The sequence below is a fragment of the Vipera berus genome (assembly GCF_964194415.1).
Source record: "Vipera berus genome assembly, chromosome: 1".
In the NCBI taxonomy this organism is placed as follows: domain Eukaryota; kingdom Metazoa; phylum Chordata; class Lepidosauria; order Squamata; family Viperidae; genus Vipera; species Vipera berus.
The window spans coordinates 158,882,682-158,904,703 of record NC_138202.1 but is presented as its reverse complement, the minus strand read 5'-3'; the positions used below and the strand labels follow the sequence as shown (position 1 = coordinate 158,904,703).

The following is a 22,022-nucleotide window of genomic DNA, read 5'->3' as shown; positions in this document are numbered from 1 at the left end:
GACATATGGCTTGTCCTGCAAGAAGCGAGAAAAATCAGGTGATTCCAACCAAACACAGTTTTACAGGGCCCTTTAACCATCTCCCATTTTTCTCACCATTCCAAGTCCAAGCTTAATGTTCCAAATGTCCAAATATATATATATAACAAAACAAAACACACATCAATCTGGAGTTTGAGGCCAAAACAGGCCTCCCCTTTTAATTTAAAAGGAGGGGAACATTTATGGTTACTTACAATTTATCCCACCAACTTCAAAGGACAGTGGGGAAAGACTAAAAGGAATATTGAACCTGGGGTCTTTTGCAGGTGTGAAGGGGGAGGTGTCCTCACCTCCAACAAAAAGAATCAAATAGTCCAAAGAGCCAGATTAAAAGAAAAAGACAGAAAAAAACTTGCTTTCATTTCCTTGAATCTTTTCTTTTCTTCCGTGGCTTTAGCTGTTATCAGATAAACTAGCCAACCGGAGGTTTACAAAGTTTTTCAAAGTTGCCTTCTTGAAGATGATTTTTACTGCTATACAGCAACAACAATAAAAGCACCACCAGACATTGTCTGACAGGGTTAAACTTTGACAGCCACTTGAGGGTTCAAAACCTCAAATTGTTCAAAACAAAATTGCAGAGGAGTACATTTTGATTTATTTCTTTTAAATTACTCTGACGTTTCCCCATATTTTTCCTTTCTTTCTTTTTCAAGATAGTTTCTTGGCTCCCTCCCTTTTGCTAATTGTTCCTCTAAAATTTGCCTGATGGGGGTATACAATGGCCGTGAAGAAGTAGAAGAATTAGCCTCTTCATGAGGATCTGAAGGTCCAATTGAAGATGATTTCGGGGGAATATTTTTTATTTGATCGTAATCAGGCAGAGGTTTTGTGGTCAATTGTCCTGCCAAAGCATCAGAGCCAAATTTTTCCACTGCTTGACGGCATTGAAACCATAGATGTAATATCTGTACTGGAGCCCAGGGTTCAAGATGTAAAGTATGCCCTATCTTTGTCCAATCCCGTAAACGGAGCGTCCCGCACTCCGGATACCAGGGACAATGTTTCCCTATCTCCCCAACAAGCTTCCTTATGTCCGCCTAAGGTGCTGTAACACCTGACTTGTAACAGAAATCAAAGTTCCTGTACATGTTGTTGCTGTTGTTGAGGTAGATTGCAACCCATACTTACCACTGAGGGGTCCCAGAGGACGAAGGTGCACCTTGGGGTCTATTCCAGACGAAGGTAAGTATGTTGGTTGTTGCTTCCCCTGGAGGGTGTCCCTGTTCAGGCGCCAGATGATGGATTCAGAAACCAGTCATAGCAGGATATCCAAAATGTCTGTCTGCCTTTGCCAAGTTTATTGCTTTTTATACAGTTTTAACAAGCAGCAAAGAGTATATAACAGCATCGTTATTGGTGTATTCTCCTTGTCAATCTTTAAGAACATCCCAGCCAGGGTATAGTGTCACATATCTTGATGGTTCCTGGTGGTGCTAATTAGGTGAGCTCATAGACATTTGAGGTAAACAGGTACTGAGATGTGGCAGTTTGCTCCGCACGGCCTCTACGTAACCTTTATATGACCTCTATCTCTACAGTTATGTGACAAAAGAATTTCATTCTTAGAATAATTTCACACATGACATTAGCCTATGGAGCATTGGGTAAGCATTGGGAAATTCACCACGAATAGAAGCCCAAGATACCTAACAGGAGAAATTCTAGTCTTCCTAGTCCAGCCCCCTGCTCAAGCAGGGGAACCTAATACTATCTGAGACAGGTGATTGTTTAGTCTCTTCTTAAAGACCTCAAGCTGTTCCACTGGTTGATTGTCCTCACTGTCAGGAAGTTTCTCCTTAATTCCAGGTTGCTTCTCTCTTTGATCAGTTTCCAACCATTGTTTCTCGTCTTTCCCTCTGGTGCTGTGGTGAACGTGCCCCCCTCTTCCTTGTGGCAGCCCCTCAAATACTGGAATACTGTTATCATGTCTGCCCTATTTCTTTTCTTTAGACTAGCCAAACCCAAGACCCGCATTCTTCAAACACTGTAGACTCTTAATATTTTTTATTGTAATATAAAAATAGTTACAAAATTTTTACTTTACAAAGTGCTGATCCCACATATTCAAATGGGTTTCCAAATATTTCTGATATTGGCAATATCGAAGTTTGCTTTTTATTAAAATTATACTGTTTGTTCTAATATATAGTACAGCATGCATTCTTTTAGAAATGTGGATCACATAGTCACTGATATGCAAGACCAGCGTTTTTCAGTCTTGGCAATTTTAAGATGTGTGGCATGCTGGCTGGGGAATTCTAGGAGTTGAAGTCCATACATCATAGAAATTACCAAGGTCAAGAAACACTCCATAAGACAATCTTTGGTGTCAATAATTCTGCTTGTTTAAAAAATCAAAATATGAAGGCTATTACAACGCACATTCTTCTTTCCCACCGCCTTCTGCAGAGATCAGAGTTTTATATCTTCTACCATCACCCTTCTGAGCATTCATGTTAATCTGCTGAGAATTTTGGCTTCTCTAAAGCTGTTATCATAGAAAAGGGCTATGCAGATGTTTGGGGTGGAGCTTATCATCTACAGTGCAGCAGTTCTCGCCTAATGTTGAGAAATCAACTCATTAGCCTTCATTTTGGAAGTTGCAATCCCAACATATCTGAAAAGCAAGTCTGAGGAAGGCCACTGTTTCCTAAGGTCACTTTCACAATGGCTCACAGTAACGCTACAATCAGCAGCAAATCAGGGTACAAAAGACAATTTTTGGCATAGAAAGTTGACAGGTTAACTGCTCTCTTTCTTTTCCTGTCCACAATCGCAGAGTAGTCAGGACACTTGACATGAAATATCTTTGATTTCTTTCAGAAACTAAGCAGCAATTTTCTGAGCTGTCATTAGAATGAACGTTTTCATTTATATTGCACATTTGAAGGCAAATTGATTTTGGAAATCAATTAAAAGTACTGAGAAGAGTACTTTGTAAAAAGGATCTTTTTAATTTGCTGCTGTGGTTTTGATCTTTTCTCCAAATGAGCTGCAATGATGATTCAAAAATCTGATTACCTTCCCTAAAGTCCAAGTAGATGTGCTGAATACATTTTCTCAATATTGCCTAGAATAATGGTAAGTTCTATCTTTTATTCTGTGTAACATCCTCTATATAACATGAGCTAAAGGATCCTTCCAACACTGTAGCTAGTATTTATTGTTAAACTAAAAGTAGATGACATTTTTAGCTTCAATGATTTCTAAATAAAGTCATCTAGAGCAAAAATAAAATGCAACGTATCCTCTATGTAAGCCTGTGTTCAGTCTCCTTGGAAAAATGAAAGCCCTATATAGATTTGGCATATGACTGGCAGTATCACAGGGAAGGCTGGTTTAGGATTAATCATGTCACCTGAGACTGTAAAAGGACAATCATGTATGAGAAGAGATGGCAGAACCTGGGCGTGGAGTGAAAAGGGGGAATCAGTCTAGAATCCCTTTATAGCCACAAGAGAACCAAGTCCAAGCCCCCAGCCCACCCGAATGCTGCTGAACCTTATCTAACTCTTAGATGTTAGCTAAGAAGATTCCTATGGATAGGCTTTTAGCAATAAATTTGTTTAATTTAACCTCCCCTGTGGATCTGATCTTTTGTACCTGACAGATCAAAACATAAAACATACAAATTGGACTATCCTGAAACACAGCATCCTCTCATGAAATGGAGGTTGAATGTTCCAATCATTTTCATTACTGTATAGTTTTTCTTAGGAAACTTGTCGAAATCTAAGCACAAAATAAAGGAGATGCTCTTCCTCCTCCTAAAAACAAGGAGCTTACTGAAAGTGTGTAGTTACTATCCTCAATCTGGAAGAACTAGAATTTAATTCAACAGCTTCAGGTAGTAAACATTAAGGAAAAACGAGATGAAAAAGAAGGCTTGCTCTTTGCCAAACATAGACAAAGCTGGCCACCTATTATCAATGAAAAAATAAATTTCGTTTTCTTTCCTGCAACACTCCTGAACGTACGTATGTTCAAATGGCACTCTTTGAGAATAAAAGTTTAGAGTAACACAACTTTAATTTACTTAAGTCTAGTATGCATTATATTCCCTTATAATCTGAACAAACTGCAATCACTCCAAGATAATATTTAATCCAAATAATGGAGATACTGTGTTAAGCCAATATCCATTTAAATGTGGTTGTGAAAAAAACAATATTGATTGCCCTGTAACAATAATGTCTTGAGATTGCTGTAATAGCAGAACTTTCTTTGTATGAGAAGCTGATGCCTATGTAAAAAAAGAAGCTAGGTAGGGTAATCGTATAACTCCTATCCACCTGCTTTGCCTCGCCCCTCCCCCTCTCCCTGGCCACACAGTCGTAATTTTGAATTGCAGAATGCAGCTCTCCTCCAAGGCCAATGGAAAGCAACATCGAAGTGGAGAGAAAGTGAAGGGGAATCAATTGTGGAATTAATTATTCAGTTTTCCAAGATAGGCAGAAGTTCCACAGTGCTAGGGAATCAGGTTTGAACAACATTAAATAAGTATCCAGAGTTACAGCACTTTTATTCAACCGAGTGCTCCCTTTCTTGATAACTTTCTTCCAATATCTGAAACCTAAGGGTTTTATCTTGTACTTTTAAAGATTTTTCCATTAGTCAAAATCAGTTTAAAAATTGTTTCGTGAAGCTGACCTGGTGTTATTTTTTTAGATCTTTCTCAAAATTATCAAGGAATACAGCACAAGTTACCATGGTGGCCACCATATGAACATAGGTACTTCTAAAATTAAAAGTATTTGCTAACTGTTCTCGTTTATTCAGAAAAATTCTAACAAGATTAATAAAGCAATATATAGTGTGTTGAAGAGCTGGGGGAGAATAGGAGTGTATGTTTTCTTCATTGCAAATTATTGTTATATATACTTTCTTTACATTGTTGATCTCTGTCCAGTTTCATCGGATTTAGGATTTCTTTTCCTAGCAGCTGCATCACTGTTGAACTCCAGTTCCGGACTATGGCAGTCTTCATCACTGAGCCCTTCTCCAATTCGTTCATGGGTTTGGAAAATGTACTCGGGCGGGCGCTTCCAATGGGGCCTTGTAGCCATCCACAAAATTACAGCTCCATAGGCGACAATCAGGACACCGAGAACATTGACAAAAATAGCTTCTTCTGGAGAACTGCTATAGGAAGGATTTTTCCTTCAGGGAAAAAACAAGTTAAAATTAAGGGAACCATTAACCATGGTAAATTAGTTCAGTGTTGTTAAAAACAAAAAACAAAAAAAACAAACTAGTAACATCCAGGCAAATACTTACAGGCTAAAAATAAGTTTTTCTGTAATTCCCATTAGGGCTGTGGCAATCCCTGATCCAAAGATGAGAAGACCTGAATAAACGTGTATTGGCATAATAATTGTCCGAAGGGAAGTGGGGGCAACGGGAAGTAGGAAAACCAGAAGGCCTAGAACAAGCTGATACAGAGATGAACGTTTGGTAAATGACAACGATATACATTATTTCAAAACCAAACACGAAGATAAATCTTTATGAGGCAGTGCCAAATTCGATTCCTAAATTATTTCTTTTGATTCCTAAATTAAATTAAATTAAATTAAATTTGATTCCTAAATTATTTCTTTTGAAATCTCATGGCATATTTTACACCAATCATCACACTTGCGTGCCTCTGGGCGGTTTGCACATAAAACAGTAAAATGATATAAAAGCAATGGTTAAAAACAAGCTAAAATTAAAACGAAGATAAAAGGGACAACTGTGAAGTTGAAAGCCAAAGGGAGAACCTTCAGCCCATCAGCCACCCCCAGAACTGCTAGCTCTCTTGAACCCCCAGCTGGCAGACCCAGGTCTTTATGCTCTTCTGGAAGGCCAGGAGCCCCTTTGGCTGAACTAAACAGATGGAGTAGAGGCTATTTACTTCTTTTTAGTATTATTAAAAAATATCTTAACATTTATTTGTTTTATTTATCTTAATACAGTAAATGTTTATTTAGTGTTAAATTAATATCTGTCAGTAGTTTTCCCCACTAATTTTAACCATCTTAAATTAGTACTCTAGCCAGGAAGAAAAGCCATTTTTAGCTAAAATCGTTTTTGGCCCATTCTTGAAAATGTGAATTCTCAGACTGAATAGGAGCTTGACACTAAGGAATTAGGAACTCATCCACAGAGTGGATAAAGGGCTACATTTTTATATTCCTAGTCAAGCCCCCTGGCATGCCATATAGATAAAAAGATGTAAGTTGCATAGCCTGTGTGTACAAACAATTTTATTTTTATATGCTTGGGCTGCAAAATCTTGTATCTTATGAGTAACAGAATCAGAATAGAAACTCCCTAAAAATACTGCCATTAAATTTGTGGCCTTGTTGGGCCACAATCCTGAAACCTGCGGTAGCTACCAGTGCCAAATCTACTGCCACCTTTTAAAAATTTCTGCTTTGTACTACAATAAACAATTAGTTGCTTATTGGGGCAAGCTGCTCAGGACTACAATCATCCTTTTGGATCCTATCCTCTTCTCTAAGTGGATTTAAAGAAGAAGTAAGGATGTTTTGAATCTCCAAATTCTGTTGAACTAAATTACACTCCTCATCATTACCAAGGAGCTCTTCTAGAGGGCAACGGCTTCCCCCAACTTATAAATAAAGTTTTATGCTAAATGATATACATTTACTTACTTCCTTACTATTAAAAATAAGAAAATCTGAACATATTTCTAGGATACTCTGTAAAATTTATATGAAAAACACTCTATAGCCAAAGGTGGTAAAATGAAACACTTCTGAATATAGAAAGAACAGCATTCTCAAAAATTTAATAAACGCTGGAGAACCAAAAAGTTCCTTACTAAAAGTACTCAAAGTAGAAAATAGACTGTTTTCAGAGACTACTGAATCCACAAAACAATATGTATAATAGTCTTTAAATCTACCTCTTATGAGAAAGATCCTCTTACAGTACTATGCTGACAGTTTCTTGGCAAATAATTTGATCTTCTCATATTTTTTTTAAGGAGCTAAACCAGTGCCTTTCCATTTAAGTGTTAATTTACAATCTGCAAAATATTGGCAATCTAGTTTTTTTAATTGTAATTGCAAAATTTTTATTAAGAAAGTAATTTTTTTTGTTCCTGAACAGATTTCTGCAGCAGAATGCAAACTGCTTAAAGGTAATATATCTTATATCTCTTTTGTTTACAATATACACAAAGGTTACTGCAGGATCCAATCTGGGTTGGTTACCAGGACCAAGGTTTTGTCTTCCAAGCTTTCGGACACGTGCTTGAGCACATCCTCAGGGAACTTCTCTCTAGAGGCACCAGCATGAGTCCAAAACCAAAACTTTTGGTCCTGATGACCGACCCGGATTGGATCTTGCAACATTATCCCGGGACATGTATATTTGCCTTCATTTGACAAAGGTTAATTTATCAAGTTGTAAGATTTATGTCTAAGAACTGCAAAATATAAAATTCTTAGTTAAAAGTAATGGATATATTTTACATTTTTAGTAAAGTTAAAATAATCTTATTCTATTGTTAAGTACAGTTTATAAATGACATCTAACCTGGTTAGCATAAAGAATTACAGCAGTCAATCCAATCCAGCTGTGTAGACTGTACATGTTAGGAATCTTCTTAGCATTATGGAAATCAAAAACAGCCACCAGGGAAATAATAGCAAGTGTCAGAGCAACAGTATGTAACCCGGCATGGATTAATTTCATCAAAAATTTGCTGCATTTCCAGGTCCATGGTAACCTATATACAATAATTGCTGGAATTGGGAAATAAGGAAGAATTCTGAAGGTTAAAACAAAACTAACTTTATTAGGAATGTTAAAACTGTTCTTATATTATTCTAATGACATATGACACTTGAGAATTTCCTTCAACAAATAGGTCATGCTTCCTCATTTTACTGATTATCTGTTTTCTGAGGGAAGGAATTCAGATTAAGTGGAAGCTAAACTATTGACACTCCCACTTTTTAAAATGATCTTGTTTTAGAAGAAAAAGGCAGAGACAGAGTAATAAAGTTCTCTGCCTAAGATTTTGGAGACTGACTGGCAATCATGCTAGATTAGATAGATGGCCTGACTCAACACATTGAACAGAACAAAAAACCTTTTCTGTTTTTTGAATTAAAATTCCCTGCTTAGTGTGCTCTTTCTAAACCAGATTCAACCAATAAAGTTGGTTCTTGCTTATATATATTCTGGGATGATTTACAAATCCTAAGTTGTTGGGAATCTCCAGTTGTGACAATTGACTAAACTGTTTGGGGGAAATTAGCTATGTGCACATTGGAAATCAGACAGCACATCAATCTTTCATAAAAAAACAAGGAACTCTGTTAAAAAGAAAAGATGGTAAAAGAAAAGGTGGTAATGACCTTAAAACAGCAGAAACGGGCATTTTCTGTCTGTACGATAAACTCACTGGGGCTGGACTATGCATAGTAAGTAAATGGCTACATTCTACTAGTGAATAGGACCAGAAGTATCTTGGGGGACTTTAGGGGAGAAATAAATGGCTTAAGCTTCTGAAAATAGGTTCCTTAAGACAACATTGCAAAATATGCAAAACAGGAAAACTGAGTTTACCCATTGAGAAGAGGGTTCTGGGGGAAGGAGCTGCAGAATGGATCCTGATGAATCACTGTTATTCTTCCACTACAATTTACAGGGGTGGGGTGGAGTTACTTTTTTACCCCACTTTATTATTTTTATAAATAACTCAAGGCTGCAAATATACCTAATATCCTTTCCTCTTATTTTCCCCACAACAATCCTGTTAGGTGAACTGGGCCGAGAGTGACTGAATGAAAGGTGTATTTCATGGACCCTATATGTCACAGAATGACCCAAGTACATTATTTTATTTACCTTCTAATTAGGCCAGTAAAAAAATGAAAGAGAATTGAGCAGCACTGCATAATACATTGGTCATTATATATGAATGGATAAATATTAACATTAAGATAAGCGTCTTGGTAACAAAAAGAAAGGAGCAAAGGAAAAATCTGGTTTTAAATATAGTTTGTATTTTGCTACCTAATAGTATTTTGATAAATCAGCCATTTGCCTTTTATTAGCACCACTGTAATAAGTATTATGTAAAGAAGCACAATACAACTTACAACCATCCATTTAGCAACTGCCTGAAGTTACAATGACACTGAAAAAAATGACTTACAACTGTCTTCACTCTTAAGACTGTCATGGCATCACACTTGGAAACTTGCAAAGTATTTACGATAGCTGCAGCGCCCCAGAATCATGTGACTGCTTTTTGCAACCTTCCCAGACAAGCAGTGTCAATGGGGGAAGCCAGATTTGCTTAATGCCATGTAATTCACTTCACAACTGCACTGATTTGCATAACAACCATGGCAAAAAAAAGGTTGTAAGATCGGGCATGATAAACTTAAGAACTGTGTTTCTTAGTAATAGAAATTCTGATTCCAATTGTGGTTAAGTCCAGGACTACCTGTATAGTTGTCATTTGTTTTTACTCTGGTATGTACTCCCTATATCAGGGATAGGCAACCTTGGCTCTTTTATGACTCGTGGACTTCAACTCCCAGAATTCCTGAGCCAGCTGGCTCAGGAATTCTGGGAGTTGAAGTCCACGAGTCATAAAAGAGCCAAGGTTGCCTACCCCTGCCCTATATGAATGCTTGTAAGCATTCATAAAAACATTATGTAATTCTGCCCCATGTGTCCTCCAACATTCAATAACGTTCAGTAACGTTTGAACATTTAGACTATCCTTTTTTAGCATGATCTCACCAAGATATATTCAGATTACCATAACAAAAGTTGACACTAATAAAAGTGTCACAAGTTTTCCTAAATAGTAGCACCTTGTCTGAACTGAAAATAAACTGTTACCAAAAAATTCACTACTTAGTCATTTTTTTCCATTTTCTTGTTTTTTTTACAACTCAGGAGTCTCTATCTTCACAATCATGCAATGAACATTTCCTTCTATTAACCTGTGCAAATAGCTTCCAATATATAAGCATGGTACAAGTGGTTCTCAACTTACAAAGTTCATTTATTGACTGTCCAATGTTACAACAGCACTGGAAAAAGTGACTTGTGACCGTTTTCACACTTACCACCGTTGCAGCATCCCCATGGTCATGTGATCAAAATTAAGACAACTGTCAACTGTCTCATATTTAGGACTGTTGCAGTGTCCCAGTGTTGCAGTGTGATCCCCTTTTGCAACCTTCTTATAAGCAAAGTCAATGGGGAAGCCAGATTCACTTAACAACTGTGTTATTAACTGCAGTGATTCACTTAACAACTGGGGCAAGAAAAGTTGTAAAATGGGGCAAATTCACTTAACAAATGTTTCACTTAGCAACAGAAATGTTGGGCTCAATTATGGTCATAAGTCGAGGACTACCTGTACTATGTTTAGTGTAAGAACTATATATTTATAGTAATCCAATGTATAGCGTGATAGTGTTATAAACTCAATCCACTTCTCAATAAATTTATTTTTATATGGAATTGTAGTAAATTTATTTGTTTTTTAAACAATACTTATAATTTACCCCAGTTCCCACAAATCTGGGTAGTGTATAAAAACAAAATAGACACCAAGACAAAAAAAAATTCTTCAGTATCACAATAATCACCCATCTGAAACTAAGAATAAGACACACATGCCAAATTATTTACATCACCACAGGCTTGTAATAGTTTGCAAGTTTTTCCATCCACACTGTTTTACTGGCATGCATAATGGCCAGATAAAATATTAGGAGCAACATACTGGATATAGATATTGCTTATGTAATAATGGGGAAACCAAAATAAATAGGTTGAATAGGAAAAAAATCCCTTAAGAATGTTAACTATTGCCAGCCTATGTGCTTAAAGCGCCATTCTAACCTCAATGAATGAATGTGTGTGTGTGTGTGTGTGTGTGTGTTTGTATGTAGACAGAGAGAAATAAAGAGAACTAATAAGATCAGGCAATGATGGGATGGGACACATCCCGTGACTATATTTGAGAACATGTTGTGGACATTTTTCATAAGTAGCTGCCATGGTGACATTGCCACTGGCAACACTATTTACCAGAAAGCAAATTGTTGTATCATTTCTTTCTTCCCCTTTATCCTGAGAATGCACACTGCTACTTCTTTTTTAGGTGAGCCTAATTTCATACAAAACGGCTACATGTCACATTCCTTTTCTAAAAATATGATTTCCAAAGGCATTCTTGTAAATGAATATAAGGGGGTCATTGCTCAGCATGTCAGGAGAAGGAATCAATCCAGATCTGGCTGCGAGCATGACCAGGTGCCAATGGACAAGGTATCAAGCTTCCAATGCCTGGCGTATGGCACACAGTAGTTTAAAAGATTTAGCTGTCACACCTTCTAACAGGTGAATGATAAATTGCACACTGATCTCTCCATGAACAGAAATGTATTGATTAAAATTAAGCACATAACTTTTCTTTTGGTTTGCTTTTACTTTTAAAATCTTTTTTCTTCCTTCTGGACACTGAAGATCTAACAACTTCCATCTTGCAGAATTAGTTTACAAGCCCAAATCTGATTTCCTATACTCATTTATCAGGAATTATAAACCCCATATACTATTCACTACTGTCAGTGCTTTTTTTGTAAAAGAAAAAGGTGCCGGAACTCACACACGTCATACAGCCCGTCTTGCCTACCCTACAAGGTTCCATCCAAAAAAGGTACCGGAACTCCATTCTGAGCGTTCTATGAGAAAAAAAGCCCTGACTACTGTACACTGTACGTGTATTAATTTTTAAGTTTTTTTTCCTACTAGAGATTTCCTACCATTAAGACTTCTTTCTTTCACCATTCATACTACTTTACCAAGTGTTTAATCTCTAGCTGGGTTTCCCCCCCCCCCCATTATTAAATCTTTTTTTAAATAACACAAAATCTAGCATTTGAACAGCGCGAGATGATTATTATTTGTTCCACCAGCTGATTCCCGCATCGTTGAGGAAATGAAATTATTGTAAACTTTCATGAACTAGAATTAAGATGATCAAAGATATATGTACTCATCAGAACACAATGGGGTTTTTCAGTCCAGATTAGTCACCCTTGTAGCAATCTTCCCTCACCCCACCCATATTTACAACTAGTTCTGAACTAGCGTTTTTTCAACAATCCAAAGAAGCCTCGAGTTGTGACGTTGGCGTTTTTTCAAGTCAGGTAAGGAAAGCGTCAGTGAAACAGTCGCCACAGAGAATTAACGGTTCCAGAGACATTCCTTTTAAAAACGCAGAGTCACTGAGGAGGAAAGGAAAGAAAAAAGAAAAAAGGAGGCAGTTTCGCAACACTTTAAGTATTTGCCCGGTTGGGTAATGAAGCCTCTGCAAGCAAACTCAGGGAGCACCGAGGACTCCACACCTCCAATTGCAATTAATTTTACATTTAAATTTTAAACTCTGTCTTAATCCTGTGGGCTAGTATTAATTTAATTCTATTTTCTCTTTCCTTTTTTGTATTGTTTTATATTCATTCTATATAAAATTCATTCTTCATTCTATATACATAGAATGAAGGCTACTGCTAAGCTTGTAAGCCGCCCTGAGTCTTCGGAGAAGGGCGGGATATAAATGGAATTAAAATAAATAAAAATAAAATAAATTCGCCCTGTGAACCGCCCCGAGTCCTTCGGGAATAGGGCGGTATATATATATATATATAAAATCAATTAATAAACAAACAAACTCCACAGCTCAGAACTGCTCCTCACGTTGGAGGGCAAAGGAACGAGGCTTCCTTTCTAACTAAAAAGGCGCCAAAAGGCCCCGTGCCCGGTGGAGCGGGGAGCCCGTCCCGTCTCGGAACCAAGGAGGCGGAACGGGGGCGGGGGAGGAAAGGGAGACGGAAGGGAGACAGGTCCGCGAAGGCAGGAGAATACCAGGAACTCTTCGCTGGTTTTTGTTTTTTTTCCCCCTTCTCCTGGGAAAGGTCCAACTCCCCGGCCAGCGACGAGAAAGCTGCTCGTCCACTTGCCACCCGCAGCCCTCGCGAGCGCTGGCTTGCAACCAAACTGCCTTTCGGGGTAACTTGCAGGATCAACCCGGGACGTCTGAAGCCAGCCCCCACGGGAGAGAGAAAGGGACCCGGGGGCCGTGGGAGTTCCCTTCTACGCGTGCTGCCGCGTTTGCAGTGGGAAAAAAAAACCAAAAAAAGCCCCCTAGTCTCTTCTCGAGACCTCCACCCACCCACCGGCCCCGATCTCTCTCGGCTAACCCGCGTCCGCGCCCCCCCCCCACCCGCCCGCCCTCCCTCCTTACGCACCGATTCCTTGGATGAAGACGAAGCCCGTGACGATGAGGACCGGGTGCCAATTGAACTCGGCCGAGTCTCCGTTCCAGGCCAGCCCCTCGCGGTAGTGGAGAACCCAGACCAGGGCGAAGACGACGGAGAGGAAGCCGAGCAGCAGCGCGGAGGCCAGGAAGGCCAGGAAGAGCTTGAAGCCCTCCATCTCCCCGGGCACCACGAAGTAACGGCAGGGGAGCCAAAGAAACACGGGAGCGGGGCGGAGCCGGGAGCCGGAGGGCTCGGCGGGTCGCGGCCTCCTCCTCCTCCTTCGTCCCCTGGAGGGAAGGAAAGAGAGGGAGGTGAGAGAAAGCCCGGATTCCCTCCCTCTTGGATCGGCCTGGAGAAATCACGAGAAGTGTGTGGGGGGAAGTTTAGTCAGCCAGCGGCTGCTTGCTTTCGGCGCCTCCCTTTCTCCTCGGACCCGAAACAAAACTGAAGTCGACAGTTGGCGCTCCTAAGTGCTCTTCCTTTAAGGAGAATTAGGTTCTCCGGGCTGGCTTTTTTCTTTTTTTGGTTCGTTTGTTTCGGAGGCTGCCTGCGCGAATATTGGTAGCCCGAAAGCAGCAGCAGCAGCAGCCGCGTTTAAGCCACGAACCTGTTGAAAGGAATAAAAAGCGTTCTTCCGAAATTTCTAACGAGTCTAAAAAAAGGCTGGCGCGGAAGCCAACGGAAGATCAGAAATCGTAACAAATATCCGAGGTATTTGACAGATACAGATGTGAAAAGCAGAAGTTACAAATTGCAATAGGAAATAACCGAAACGACTATAGGAGACCGACTGTGTTAACAGACGGTGAAAGATTGGATACGGACGATGGGGCTGCCTGGAACGTGGGAAGGACGGTGGTTTTAGGCGCTCCGCAGAGTTTTATCGGATGATTAGGGAAGGGGCGTTGAGTGCGATAGGGGAGGGGGGGAAATCTGCGTGGAGGTAGGATATAAACCTGTCAAACAGCTCTGTAAGGTGTGGCTGAACGTGTGTGTGTGTGTGTGAGAGAGAGAGAGAGAGTGTGTCCACCAAGCCTTTGCAAAGGCTTCTTTCCAATAAAACCTTTGTTGCTGGAATTCCAAGTGAGCTTATTTCTTTTGGATCTTGAGCCACGTTCCGAACAGTAGTAGCCTGAAAGCAGCAACAGCTGCGTTAAGCCCAAGCCTATTGAGGAGTAAGTAAGCCCAGGGGGTGGTGAAGGAGGCTTATTTTGGGTGCCCTTTGGATTTTAGCTTCAAAGACCCACCGATCATCCTCCTCCTCCCCCCATAGGGAACTCTCGGTGACTGGATTCCCCCGTATCCTGTGCTTTCTCGAGGCAACCCCAAAAGACTGTATTTGCATTCGTTTTTAAGTTCTTCTAAGCTACCGTGTTTACTTTTTGCACTGGATGCAGCATGAAAGTTATGGGGCCTCGTGGTGGTGATATGCTTCCCCCCCCCTTGTGCTATCTACCTTCTGATGCAAACTCAGCCTTTCCTTTGCTGCTATTTCTGCCCTTATATTCTTCTAGCATGTAGCCAGAATACCTCCACGCCTTGTAAGGATTAGGGCCCAAACTTGGCCCTCTTCACTGTGCACGTATGTACAAATATACATACCATACTGTTCCCTTTTGGGGTGAACATTAGTATTTCAAACACAGAAAAAGGGTTAAATAATAAACGTAGGAATAAAGAGCATGAAATTAAAAAAACATGAAAAGGAAAAATCAGGTTTACACCAGTAGAGCTTGCTATACTTTTTAATGCCTTTGTATCCTTGCTTCCTTCTCATTCATACCATTATATTTTACTCTTTAATCTTAGCACTTTTTTCCTTTGTAAATATCTCATCAATCCATTATTTTCAGTTTTCTACTTCATCTCAGCCTGTCCCATTCATTCACTCCTCACTTATCCGACCAAATTAATTTAGCATACTGTATGCCTTTTCTATTAGTCTCTAACTTTTATATTCAATTCACCTGCATTCCACATTAATTCATTTTACTGCTTATTTCAATAGACACACACCTGTAATCCAATACTGTGCATTCAACTTAGTTTTTTTTCCTCCTCACATAAGCCAACTCTTCATATAACAAAGAGGCAGAAGTACACCCTTTTACAGAGTCATTTTTGTTCACTTGACAAACATTCCTTGCAACAGACTATAAAGTACCTCTTTTTATGATCATTTGAACTTTCCTTAATTTTTTTTTATTTTTTTTCAATCTTTAGACAATATTAATATACATTTTAATCAACTTGCTCTAGCTGTTTGCTACTAATATATAATTTGAAATTGTTCACTCCATTTTTGTATCAAGCACAACCATCTTGGTCTATGATACATTAATATTAGATTCATAACCCTTGCTGCAGTATAAGTCTAATATCTGCTTGAAATCACTTTGATGCTTAGTCAGCATAGCATTTGTGCACAAATTCCTGTCCAAACCAAACACACCTTTGGCCTCACCACAAGCATTTCTCCATCAATTATAAACAAACAAGGGAATATGAGTATTTGAGGGGCTGTCACAGAGGAGGGGGACAACCTATTTTCCAAAGGACCTGCAGGCCAGACAAGAAACAATGGTTGGAAACTGATCAAGGAGAGATTCAACCTAGAACTAAGGAGAAATTTCCTAACGGTGATGAGAACAATTAACAAGTGGAAAGGCTTTCCTTCAGAAGTTGTGGATGCCCCATCACGGAACCTTTTAAGAAAAGACTGGACAGCCACTTGTCAGCAATGGTATAGGGCAGGGGTCCCCAACCCTCGGTCTGTGGGGACCTCTGTTATAGGGTCTCCTGCTTCAGCAGGGGATTGGACTAGATCAGAGGTCCCCGACCTTTTGGGCACCAGGGACCCGTTCCGTGGAGAAAGGATTTTTTGTGGACTGGAGGGGGCGTGGTTTTGTGTGCTGCCTGCATCTCATGGATGGGGCTTTGCTTGTTATGTGCAGCCCAGTTGCTGGCTTGCTGCGGCCCGGTACTGGTCCATGGACTGGGGGTTGGGGACCTACAAGGCCCCTTCCAGCTCCAAGTTATTCTGTAAACATAATGCTTGACTTAATCCATGCACAATGTTGAATTACTTGCTAAGCAAACCCCTTTGCCTACATTTTCCAGACTTTGCTCTTTGATACTTTTCTGTCAGGCACTTTTCCGAGCACATTAGCAAGCTGATTCCCCTATAGTTTTTGCATCCATGCTTGCTACCTTTCCATTTAGAAAAATTCCTCAAAGTCATTGTTCCAAGCATCAGGTACAAATACAATCTTCACACACTGAATAAATCATATTGCCACTCGGTAAGCCAACCACACGTGTATTTTATCATTTCTCAAGGTATATACGTAACTTACCATTTTCAGTATTTTTCTAGCAGTTATAATTGGCTTTTCATCCATGTTTTATTGAATTCTAACATTTATAGTATTCGTTTCAATGCCATTTTTTAAAATAAATTCTATATCCTCACTTTCATTTTTAATTCCAATCACTCTGCTGGAAGCTCTTTTGTATAACCGTTTCATCTATTTCCAAAACATTTATTTCTACCTACATTGTTTTCTCTCTTAATCTCAAATCTTTGTTCTGTTTAAATATATTGTTTGCAACCTAATTTTTTGCAGCAATCATTCTTTTTTATTTTATTTCAATCATTCTATCAAAAATCCTTTTTCAAATTTTCCATTAGTGTAATTCAAAACACTTCTTGGCATTCCATAACATTGTTTTCATTGTGTTCGAAACAGTTTCCATGTCCTTTTTTTGTACACATTCCACTCATTCTTTTGTGATAGTAATTTGCCTTCTAATATGTTTTATAGATGCGTACTTTTCTCCTGCAGTTCTACTTTCACTCTCATTTCTTTCCTTTCCAACCATTTCTCTCTTTTTCACCCTTAACCCCATCAGAAATTGGTCTGTTTTAATCTGAGAATCTGTCATCCCTTTCTATCCATCACTAATTCTTTTTTCTTATTAAATCAGTTGTGTTTTCAACTGCGTATTCATCCCTTTGCTGTCTGTGTATGTATATACTTAAAGTGATAAGTGAAAGGAGTGCTTTTTCTAAGCAGATGTTCACAAAACAATCACTATTGGCCTTCATTCTTGGATCCCCAAATATCTCAGTTTTTCTGTATTCTTTCGTTCCCATCCATTTATTTATGTCAGAATAATTTTAGCTGTTTATGAAAAGTAAACGTAAAGTACAGGTTTTAGATTAATTCATATCATCTGTGTTTATATGACAAACTGAACCAGAGAATAGCCACATCTTAGCTAAACTGTTATGTGAATCCAACCTATACAATGCAAACACTTCTGACTTGTTCAACTTCCAAGAACTGAATCAAGAAAATCATGGTGTTATTTCACTTGAGGATGTGAGTTTGTGTGAACCCTGCCAAAGAAAAGCCTAGGTTCTTAATAAGGTATTTAGGGTTGGATCAGTGGATTTAGTAATCCTCTACAAAAAGACAGAAGCATTTAGTGCAACATCTTTTTCCCCTCTTTTGTTTTTGGGGTTTTTTTGCAGAAGAGATATGTAGTTTCACTCCTATCTTTTCCCCCCCAGAAAGTTGGAGTTCTATTGTGAGAAGAAAATTGCTGCAATCTACCTCCCTACTTAACTATAAGGTTGGAATTCTATTGTGAGAATATAAGTGTTGCAACCCACCTCCCTACCTAAATATAAGGGTGAAGAGGAAAGCTTTAAAATATATTTCCCCATTCAACTTGGAGGTCTTTGGGGATTTGATGAGAAGATGGCAACCATGACCAAGAGGGTCTTTGCACAGGTTCCTCTTGTGCGTTACATGTCCCTTTTCCTCAACCAGAAGACCCTTCAGACAGTCACTCATGTTCTGATCAACTCACAGTTGGATTATTGCAGTGTTTCTACCCGGTGCTGCCAAGACCAAAAGTTACAGGTTGTCCAAAATGCAGCAACAAGAGCAGTAGTAGGCACTTCTTATGTCGATGTGTCATTACAGCTATGTGAGCTGTGTTGGCTGCCACTTGGCTTCTGGTGCAATTCAAGATACTAATTGTTAACTATAAAACCCTAGGGCAGGGGTAGGCAACCTTGGTTCTTTTATGACTCGTGGACTTCAACTCCCAGAATTCCTGAGCCAGCTCAGGAATTCTGGGAGTTGAAGTCCACGAGTCATAAAAGAGCCAAGGTTGCCTACCCCTGCCCTAGGGCCTGTTATCTGAAGGACTGTCTATCTCTGTTTCTCTCCACCTGGTACGTTCAGGTAGAGTGAGTGTGCTTCAATTAAACATCATTTTGGGGACCAATGAATTATGCCTTATGTATTGTTGAGAGAGGGAGTATCCCTCGGCGATATCTATAGCATCCACTGTCCTGCGATTCCAGGAGCCCTTATGATCTGGATGTGTTCCAGGCCTGTGGATAGTATATTAATTTTTATTGTTAAGGTTGTTTTTAAACTGGGCCGATATGTTTTTATTTTATGTTTTTAACTCTTTTAAGTTTATAATAGATATTAAAAATCATCCAGACTTTTGGGAGTGAAAGAGATAGTTAAATTAAAATATATATACAAATTTAAGTGAAATAATGTATATGACTTTCTAAAATTATTACGAGTAGCACAAGATATTTCAGGAGGTTGAAGAATGTTTTAGTTTAAAACTTCAGATATGCGTGACGTTAAATTTAGAGGCCCATCAAAAAAGTCCGGTTGCATCTTAGTATACCTAGGTCAGGATTAGAGTGAAAAAGAAATAAGCCCCTAATAAAAAAAACAAGGTAGTCCTTCAGAACGTGGAAAGGTAAATCTAGCAAAAAATAAGAGCAGAAGTAAGACTAATGTTAAAAGAGGTGGAAACTTTTAAAGAAGAGATTGTAGAACATTGAAAGAGAAAGACTTAACCAATTTTAGATTCACCCTCAGACTCCAATTCTCACCCCAAACCAGGAGTTTGCACTCATCTTTTTTTTTTACCTCAACTTTCTTAGGATGTATCTTTCTCCATCCCTTCTTTTCACATTAGCTTTCTCCATTTAATATAATTTGTGATTGCTGGATATGATTGCACAGGAAAGAAACCTAACTATATTCAGATTGTCCCAAAGTGAAAATTAAAACAAAGCATCCCTTTTAATAGAATTGTAAAAAAATATGCTAGGGTACTAGTTTCAGCCAAAAGTTAGGCCTTCATTGAAAGCATAGACATTCTAAGCTGTCTAAATCTTTATGTTGAAATAAATTAAAAGGCAACAATTAATCAGTCAGCAATAGAAAAAAAGTTGCAAAACTGCAGTGAAAAATTTTTAAACATAAATTATGCGTACTTACATTACTAGCACGATACAAACACTATATGCTTTAGGCTTGCTCTGTAGACAGGATTACAGTTAAATGTATTTCCAACAGAGAACACAGCTGTTGCCATTTCATTAAAACATGGCTTCCAACCAGTTTTTAACTTCAAATAATGGCTTAGGCAGTAGTATTTGCAAGAGTTCTCTTACAAAATCAACAAAAAGATTAACACCTTCTATTGGATCTGAGTTTCAGGATTCAGTACAGTTCTTGAGAGGTACAGAATTGGATCCTGGAACCATATTGTCTATTTCTATTCCCTGAATGAGGACAAAGTGATTTCAGGATTCAACCAGATTCTGCTTCGCTAGGAAGTGCTTTGGATTCTGGAATGTATTTCTCTCTCTCTACTGCTATATCTATGACCCTCTATGGAAGTGAAAGTTGGACTTTAAAAAAGCAGGATAGGAAGATTATCAATGCCTTGAACTCTGGTACTGGAGAAGACTCCTGAGCATTCTGTGAACAGCCAAGAAAACAAACTGATGGCTCATTGAGCAAATTAACCCCTAATTCTCACTCCAGGCACAAATTCCAATACACTATATCAGGGGTAGGCAACCTTAGCTCTTTTATGACTCGTGGACTTCAATTCCCAGAATTCCTGAGCCAGGCTGCCTCAGGAATTCTGGGAGTTGAGGTCCATGAGTCATAAAAGAGCCAAGGTTGCCTACCCCTGCACTGTATGAAGACCCACTCTCTGGAAAAAGCTATAATGCTAGGAAATATAGAAGGAAAGAGAAGAGGACAAGATGGGTAGATTCAACCACAGATGGGATGAGTACATCGTTGGGGGTGAAAGAAAAGGTTAGTGCTAGATCATCATGGAGAATCTGTGTGGTCCTTTCTATGTGCCCATTAAGAGCTGAAAATGATTTGATGGCACATATTCACTATTTTAGTGCCTTAAAAATAACTTGGGACTTTGGTTCCTTCTTGTTCAGTCTTCTAGTTAGAGCAGGGGTGTCAAACTCAATTTCATTGAGGGCCGCATCAGCATTGCGGTTGCCCTCAAGGGGCCGGGGGGGGTATGGCCAGGGTGGGCGTGGTCTACTGGGTGGGTGTGGCTAAAGTGCGTATGGCCTACTGGGTGGGTGTGGCCAGCTCTACATCGTTCGCATCAAGGGTGCCTATGGGGGCCTGGGCAGGAGTGGGACAGATCTGAGGGTCTCTGGCAGAAGGAGGGTCTCTGGGCCAGGGCCAAGGCAGTGGGGGCTGTTCCCTCACTGTTTCCAGGATGGCTTCGCGGGCCACATGAAACCACTTCGCGGGCCGGATCCGGCCCCCGGGCCTTGTGTTTGACATGTCTGAGTTAGAGTGATTTCTACAAATGCAATTTGTGCAAGTCAGTTGCAAGACCTTTTATGGTATTATCTTTTACATAACTTTGTTTCATTATTCTATTGAAATATATTTGTTTTTACACATTTTGCAAATAATTTCTATTTTCCACTCTCTCCAGACCAATTTTCTTTGTCTCCCACTTGTTTTCTGCACAGCAGAATAATATAATTTGTGGTGATATTCAGAACGATAATAATGTATTTTACTTAACAGCAAGTAAGCAATTTTTTGAGTTTTTTTAAAAAATCGATATGTCTGTGAATAAGGTTTTTATGGTATGGGGAAAGCCAGGGTTTCTGATTTGTTCAAAACAAAACAAAGATTACTAAAACAAACCATGGCTTTTCTCCAGGAGGAATATGAAGCCTTTCTGGTTTGCATAATATAGAAACCATTGATAGTTTCTTTAGTTACAGATTACTTGTTCACAGATAATCAGAGGCTGCTTATATTAGCATTTCCTCAACATCATGATTTAGCAAGGTGGTTTGAGGATCACATTATCTCTTCCTCTGTATGTAGGGGTCCAATCAAGCTCCAATTAATGATAGAAGTGAAATAAAGCTCCTGTTAATCTTGATGCAGATTTTTAATACCAAAGGGGACATTACAAGGCAGGTTTTATACTAAGGAAGTTATGCATGCCAAAATGTAACATCAAAAGTATTGATAAATTTAGGAATCTAACTTACCTCTAACCACTCTTTTCCCTGGCTGAATCACAGCCTTGAATTCTTTGCTAAGGGCTTTAATTTTATTTATTTATTTATTTATTTATTTGTTTGTTTTTATAAACCGCCCTTCTCCCGAGGGACTCGGGGCGGTGTACAGAGTAAGGTAGGTATACAGATTGAACAATAGTGAAAAACAATAGTAAAAACAAACTGGGACCCCAATTAGAGCTATCAGGCCAGGCCGGAATGCTGGAACAGGTAAGTTTTTAAGTCGCGCCGGAAGGTGCGGAGGT

General features: G+C 39.1%; 1 protein-coding gene and 1 long non-coding RNA gene across 3 annotated transcripts; one reads left to right on the top strand and one right to left on the bottom strand.

Annotated features, from left to right (window-relative positions):
* Positions 1–2,032: 2,032 nt before the first annotated feature.
* On the bottom strand, positions 2,033–14,411 carry CYBRD1 (cytochrome b reductase 1). The gene is made up of 4 exons (XM_081317359.1): positions 13,347–14,411; positions 7,594–7,802; positions 5,323–5,477; positions 2,033–5,205 (listed from the first exon to the last, which is right to left on the bottom strand). The coding sequence occupies exons 1-4, from the start codon at positions 13,531–13,533 to the stop codon at positions 4,932–4,934; spliced, it is 825 nt and encodes a 274-aa protein (XP_081173485.1). The 5' UTR covers positions 13,534–14,411; the 3' UTR covers positions 2,033–4,931.
* On the top strand, positions 5,400–10,551 carry LOC308662004. 2 transcript variants are annotated; one of them, XR_014025076.1, is made up of 3 exons: positions 5,400–5,499; positions 7,165–7,195; positions 8,826–10,551. It is a non-coding gene; the product is annotated as an uncharacterized lncRNA (long non-coding RNA). The 2 variants fall into 2 exon arrangements; XR_014025077.1 differs by lacking the exon at positions 5,400–5,499 and having other exon boundaries at positions 7,046–7,195.
* Positions 14,412–22,022: the final 7,611 nt, after the last annotated feature.